This window comes from Pteropus vampyrus, unplaced genomic scaffold (genome assembly GCF_000151845.1).
Source record: "Pteropus vampyrus isolate Shadow unplaced genomic scaffold, Pvam_2.0 Scaffold190, whole genome shotgun sequence".
In the NCBI taxonomy this organism is placed as follows: Eukaryota; Metazoa; Chordata; class Mammalia; order Chiroptera; family Pteropodidae; genus Pteropus; species Pteropus vampyrus.
Window position 1 is genome coordinate 208838 of NW_011888971.1, and position 7265 is coordinate 216102.

Genomic DNA, 7265 nt, shown 5'->3' on the forward strand with positions numbered 1-7265 from the left:
AGGCCGCGCGCAGAGAGTGCGCATGCGCGGGCGCTGTAGGCCATGCACAGAGTGCGCATGGGCGGGGCGCGCTTCGCCGTGTCTGCTATCTGCACCCGCGCCTGGGCTGGGCTCCCGCAGGTGAGCGCTCGCCATCGCCGTAGCCCACTCTGGGCCACGTCCATCATGGGCTCGAGGAGCCGGCGGCCCTGTATGCGCGAGGGCATCGGCCTCGGCGTCGTCCCCGCGCTGCTCCCCGGCCGTCCTGGCGCGCGGGTCGGTCAGGAGCAGAGGACGGGCTGGGCCGTGCACGCGCGCCGCGGGCCCCCGCGGGTCGCCGGGCCCTCCGCTGTCGGCGTCTCCGTTCTCAACACTTGTCTCAGGATGGGGGGTGAAGGGCACACCGGGGACGCGGGGAAACGTGGGGGGTCGGGCAGGCGCCCCTGGAGGCTCGGGACTGTTCGCAGCGTGCACCCCGTCGGAGTGCGGTGCTGCCCCGCCGCTCCTCCGCCCGGCCTTGCCCTGCGGGTGTCGGGGACCCACCTCTGGGAAACGGGGAGCAGCACCGCTTTATAAGGTGGCTGCAGGACGCAGGGGCGCGTGCTCTGAAGCGCCTGGACCTCCGCGTGGCTCCCAGGAAGTCCCCCAGGTCCTTGGCTAGAGTAATAAGCGGTGGCGTTTCCAGCACACTGACAGCTCTCAGCCCTAAACGCGTGGTGGCTTTGAATACCCTCGTTTGTGTGTTTAGTTTTTCAGTTAATTTATTGGTCCCTGGCTGTGTGCCAGGCGCTGTTCTGTTCCCTAAGCATATTCATGGTTAGTATCATGTTTCCTAACATGATTTCTACCTTTTAATTTAATTGTTGCTTAAATTTCTTTAGATATAACTGGCCAGAGGAGCATAAAACTTGGTGGTTCATTCACCAAAAGCCAAGATTTTGATTTGGGTTTCAGTTTAAATCTTTTCCTACAAATGAACAGTCTCCCCGCTTTAGACACGGGAGGAGTATGGGGGAATGTCTCCGAGTGTCCTCTGTTTTATTACTGGCTTTCTCTTTAGGAAAAATATGGGCACTAGTAAAACGCTTGAGAGGATTAGAAATATTTTCTCTATATATACACATGTAAGTATATATACACATACAGGAACATATACATTTGATATTGAGCTAAGTAATGAAACAGTTTGTGCTTTGATTAAGTTTAGTGCTGTGATTACTCTATTTAGCATTAGAATCAAATATGAAACAAGAATCCTAGAATGTTAACAGAATATTTACTTTTGCCTTTTTTAAAAGAGCAAGCAAAAAAGTATCTAGGATTTACTGAGCACTGCCGTGTCTCAGCCTGGGCTCAGATGCTTTGCATCTGTCACTCCTTGTCTGTAGGAATTGCTATCCCCAGTTTGGGGGTGAGGGCTCTGAGGCACAGCTCTGCTGGGGAGCTTGCCTACGGTTCCACAGTTGCGAATGACCCACCCTGGATTCAAGCCCGAGTGGTCTGGCCCCAGAATGGTTTCTGAGCCACGGAACTAGCGCTTCGTTTCTCCCTGGTTTGATGAAGTCTCTCTTTTTTGAAAGACTCCTTGAGAATTCATGCTAACAGAGTCAGAGAAGTCTGTTTCATGTTACGTGTGGATGTTGTCGGAATCTTTTTTTTTTTTTTTTTTAATGAGGGAGAATCAATACCTGCAGGTTGTTACTACATTACAAAGAAAACCCCTTTTCCCTTTCCTATGTTTCAGGGTGACTGTCCTCGCTACTTCAGCACGTCCCTTGAGGTGATGCGGAGGTTTTTGTTACTCTATGCCACGCAGCATGGGCAGGCCAAGGCCATAGCCGAGGAAATACGGGAGAAGGCAGTCGCACATGGCTTTTCTGCAGATCTTCACTGTATGAGTGAAACGGATAAGGTAAGAGGTGTCAAACGCTCAGAAACCGTTGTAGAATTCCCGCCAGCTTTTCTTTTTTTACATATGAGCGAGCGTACATTGGGATTAGACCGAACAGTCTCAAAAACTGAAACACGTAACTACTCAACCACGTGGAAGGGGCGGTCTTTGCCTTGTTCGTATCCCCGTTTGGATCACCACAGAGTCCTTGCCATTCGTGCGAGAGTTCCTCCAAGCGAAGGAGCACTCCGTTCTCTTGCGAAACAGAGTTTAAAGCAGAGGCGTGGCGTTCCGGAGAAGACTCGGCTTGCTTAGGTCAGGGCTACATGCTTATACAGACGGTCTCTGCAGAAATCCCTGCCTTAGGATGCGAAAGATCTCGACAGGCCTATGTGCTTCTTGCAGTCGGTCTGATAAAGACCTCCAGAGTACACTGTTGTATACAATTCAGGCCATAGTCACTAGCGAGGGCTGTCATACAAGCGCAGGATGTTGTGCCAGCCACTCGGCACTGGGATTCAGTTCAGTACTACTGTGCTCTCATTCAGGTTCACCACCTCTTCTGGCCTTTCCCACATACCTAGTTCACTAAAGTAGACTGTCAGCAGCACAGGTGAATGATAAACTCAGCTCATAGGAGGAGAACCACCCAGTTCCTTCATGCAGCGCAGACTCCCGAAGTAGTCACCCACCCAGCAGGGAGCACCCCGGAGGACCCGGCCGATCGGCTGCTCCGTGATTCTGCAGTAACTTCCAAGTAAACTTATATTGCGGGCGCCATATGATGGAATACGGTCTGAGTCTGTTACTACAAACCAAAGCTAGGTCCTCATATAATCACCCTGATTTGGCCCCTTGGGTTCCCTCACTACCTGGGTCAGCAGCTGCTTGAATGTTAGGTGAGCAGTTAGGTGAGCTTCAGTACCATGTCAGTCACGTTGTTTGCTCTCCCCAGGCTGAATGGTTTCTCCAGTAGTTGCTCCTCCGAGTTAAATGGATAGCTCAGTTAAACGAATAGCTCGCGCTTCCTAGATCCCAAAGTCTTTTTCAAGGTGAAGTTATGTTGACAGACTGCATAGTTTAATGCACAACCAGCATAGTGCCCTGTAACCTTTGAATTGCCTGGTAAAAAGTTAGCTCAAATCCTTATCTGTTACATCAGCTTGAAAAATAAAGTGAATTCCTTTGAGCCAAATTCAGTGATATCTGTGAGCAGTAGAACTCGTGGACTCTAACAGACAGTGAAGTGTTCTATTTGAAATATTTAAAATTAGCTGCAATTAGAATAAAGAAGCTCGATTTGTAACACTTGGGAACACTGATCTCAGTTTACAGTGATGACGTTCTCAGCGCTAGAACCCAAGAGAGCGATAGCCAAGCTCCCTGACAGCCGAGGGCAGCACTTGACATCCCCAGCGTGACAGTTGGTGCGCACCTCTCTGCCGTTGTGCCGTACACAGAACTGATGACTGCTTCAGGTCACAGGAGCCTAAGCTGAGTGCCTTAAGTCAACACGACACGTTCTGTTTTTCAGTACGATCTGAAAACCGAAACAGCGCCCCTCGTGGTGGTGGTTTCGACCACGGGCACCGGAGACCCGCCCGACACAGCCCGCAGGTTCGTGAAGAAGATAAACGACAAGACGCTGCCGGTGGATTACTTTGCTCACCTGCGGTACGGTTTATTAGGTATGCACCGTATTTTTTAGTTCTTGCTACGTTCTGTTATTACCAGCTATAATTCTGGTATCTGAATGTATCTTTCAAAACGGTAATATATGATTGTGTAGGTTTTTTCCTTTTGGGTATTTTATTTAAATACGTATGTGATATTTAAATTATGTGATGTCCTTTGTCGTATGAATGCTTCCCCGGTCTTCACCTCAGCAGCCCCTGGCAGAGCCCCTAAGCATCATTCATAAGCAGGGTGCACATCACATTCAGCTGTGAAACATTCCCAGAGTATTGGTGCCAGGCCTCCCCCCATACCTGCTAAAACAGTTCTTGAAGGAGCACCCCTGCCTGCTGCTTTATTGTTTTGGATTTTTAAAAAAGCGCCCAGGGGATCTGACATCTTCCCTGAGATCTGCTCCCCTCGATAGTGGTTTTCGCTCCTGGCCTCATGTTGGGATCGGCTGGAGCCGCTTTCATGGCACTCTGCCCTCCCCGGGCCCACCCCCAGTGACTGTTCTGAGGTCGGGCCCCAGTATCAATGGTTTCTAAAGCTCCAGTTTAGGGAACACTGGCCTAGGCCCCCGCGAGATACAGACTAAAGCATTAAGGTTAGGATCAGAGGGACCAGCTCAGCCGGGTATGACACCAGATGGAATTCAGGGCCCATCTTCCTGGCTCGTGATCTCTGTTGTTCATCTTTGAGAGTCATTTTGCGGGGAGGGCATCCAGCAAGGATGGGTTGTGCAGATAAGGGACTGATCAGAAATTTGAGATTGTGACCCTGGCCAAGGTCTGTTATGTATAACATTCCAGAGAATATTTTGGAGTACCCATTTTTTTAAATTTAAATTTTTCTAATTTTTAAGAGTGAGCATGTGCATGTCACTTTAAAATTTCTCGAAAATTATCGAAAAGCAAAGACTGAAGCCCATCCAGCCGTTCTAGTGCATTTATGCCCATAAATGGACCCACCAGTTGTTCACCGTATTCTTGTTGGAAAAGTCCATGGAGGTGATTAAAAAACTAAGATGTTTAAGCTTTTAATTAAAAATTTTTAACCAAGTATGAAAATGTTACTCTATTTTCTTACCAAAAAACAGAGGCAATTCTTAATTTATTCAACACAGAAGCAGCAGGTGGTGGTTTATGTTGTAGGTATACCTCTATGCTCTAGGATAGGGGACAGTAAACCCTATAAAGTAGAGATCGCCAACCCCTGGACTGCGGACCGGTACCGGTCCCTGGCCTGTTAGAAACCGGGCCGCACAGCAGAAGGGGAGCGGCAGGTGACCAAGTAAAGCTGCATCTGTGTCTGCAGCCGCTCCCCAGCACCAGCATCGCCGCCTCAGCTCCGCCTCAGATCCTCAGGCATTAGATTCTCATAGGAGCACCGGGCCCTGGTGCCAAAAAAGTTGGAGACTGCTGCTGTAAAGAACCAGGTAGGAAGTGTTCTAGCCTTTGAGGCCAGGCGGTTTCTGTAACAGCTACTCAGCTCTGCTTGGTAGCTTGAAAGCTGCCATGACAAGGTGAGCAAGTGGATTTGGCTTTGTTCCAATAAAACTATTTATGAAGAAAGACGCTAGGTATGTTTGGCCCACAGACTATAGTTTGCAGGCCCCTGTACTAGTTCAGAAAAGTCTTTAAATACAGATTTGTTTCTTTTAAACCCATCTAAACCTTCTTTTAAGATTTCCACATTGTTACACAGAGTCATGGAAACAAAAATGGGAAATATATTTCTGTTAACTGATCAAAAAGTATTTCTTTTGTTTCAATATGTCTGGTATTTTTACATTGTAAAATAAAAGAAAATTATGTTTACTATTACTCAAGGAAAAAATAAGAAAACGTGCAACTGTACGTTATTTCCTGTTCATCAATAAGAGCACGAATGGCATGTTTTTAGAGATTTATCTGTCTATACGTTGTTTAAACGTAAAGCACACTGTGCACTGACAGCCTGTCTGGGCTCTAGGTCTGGGGGACTCAGAGTACACCTACTTCTGTAATGGGGGGAAGGTGATCGACAGACGGCTCCAGGAGCTTGGTGCCCGGCGTTTCTATGACACTGGACATGCGGATGACTGCGTGGGGTAAGAGCCTTGCACTTGTCTCTGTCACGTCCAGCGAACCCTGTCAGTACGTCATGCAAGTCAGCGAATTTGTGAAAGGTATTGACTTTGGATCAAGCCTGAAACTTTTCCCTAGAAAGTCGTATTTTGGTTTTGTTAGCGTGTTTAGCTCTAGGACCTAAGATGATCAGCCAGAGCTTGATTTACGTGTTTTGCTGAATTGTTTTTAAAAGTGTAACTGTCTCAACGCGTGTAGGTGTTTGTGAAGGTGAATGTTGACTTTAGGAACTCTGATAACACGCGCGTGTACCTCCCTCGGCTGTGCACAGCAGAGTGACTGGACAGGGTCCTATTGTGGGGAGGGGCCCGGCGTGCCACACACCACTGACAAAGAACGCAGACGAGGGCCCTGCATGGTGCGCTGCGTTCGTTGGCTCCTACATCTTAGTGGCCCTTTGTTAGCCTGCCCACCAGAAATACAAATTTTATTTTTATTGCTGTTATTCTTTCTTGTTTTTACGATACAGTATTTTACCCGATGTGCCACCTTTCGAATCCTCTTCATGCGTTTATGCAGAGGTGTTACAGATGTTGTCCTACAACTCACTGTCATTTAGTCTTTAGCTCTTTCAGCCAGATAACAGCACACCCACTTGTTTTTTTCTACCAGGAGCATTAAATAAATTCTCACTAGGTCTGTGTTCATGAATAATGACAGTCAGCAAATGTCTAGCTTTTCTGCACGTCACCATTTGCACGCGTGTGTTGGAGACCCTTCTCGTCCATTAACTCCCCTTCGTGGCCACGTCGTCCGTCATTTTCTGCAGCTGAGGTGCTGGGGCTCTTTTTGATGTCCCCGGGACACATGCTCTTGATGGTGACAAAGCTCTGCCACATTTCTTTACATGTTGCCAATTTTGTCCCTTTTTATTGGGCGTTTTTCTTTTTTTTTCCAGAACCTATTGGCATTAAATGTTTATTGTCTTTTGTGAGCTATTTAACTGCTGACACCTTATATAATCCATTAGGTCTGTCACTCCATCCATGTTTTACTTCAAGAGCTTTCCCTTTCCCTCTACGTTTGTTGGATTGGATGTTAAAATTTTTTAACATTTATTTTAGCAGCCTGCATCTCTTATTAAATTGTCAACCTAACTACCTTACTTGAATTTTCCCTTTTCTAAAATGGAAGATGTTTTTAAGAAGACATGGCACATTTTCAATGTGCCACCACACTGAGGGGATATGGCGGTGCACACGTGTCCGGTTCCGGGGTCAGGTGCACTAACGTGGCCGTCCCCTGGGGCCAGGGCCGCAGTCCCATAAGTACGCGGTGATCGGGCTCACTCCGATTGAGTCTCGTCTTCAGCTCTGAGTTGTGGGAACGGTTTTTCAATGTAGCTTTCATTATCGAACCCATAATTTTATGTGCCCACTTTTCCAAAGTCTCCCGAGGGACAGATGTACTATAACCAGATTTCAAGCTGCACACTGCGCGAGCACCTAATGCATGCAGTGAAGCGTTAGCCAGAGTCATAACACAGGTCTGAAGCGCCTCCTTTCGAGAGCCGCTTCGCCTCATGAAGTGGAATTTAATTGGTACCTCCTTTGAGTTGTGATTCAAAATGACATGTCATTCCACGGGCCTGA

The 7265-nt window shown here is 47.7% G+C and overlaps 1 protein-coding gene across 4 annotated transcripts in view; it reads left to right on the top strand.

The window, feature by feature from the left end:
* The first annotated feature begins 9 nt into the window (after window positions 1–9).
* MTRR (5-methyltetrahydrofolate-homocysteine methyltransferase reductase) overlaps window positions 10–7265 on the top strand; it is a 24041-nt gene continuing 16785 nt past the window's right edge. For all 4 annotated transcript variants that reach the window (XM_023537417.1, XM_023537418.1, XM_011371411.2 and 1 more), the window contains exons 1-4: window positions 10–120; window positions 1724–1891; window positions 3405–3558; window positions 5519–5636. In XM_023537417.1, coding sequence (XP_023393185.1) covers window positions 43–120; window positions 1724–1891; window positions 3405–3558; window positions 5519–5636 — 518 coding nt within the window. In that variant the 5' untranslated portion in view covers window positions 10–42. The remainder of the gene's footprint in view (window positions 121–1723; window positions 1892–3404; window positions 3559–5518; window positions 5637–7265) is intronic.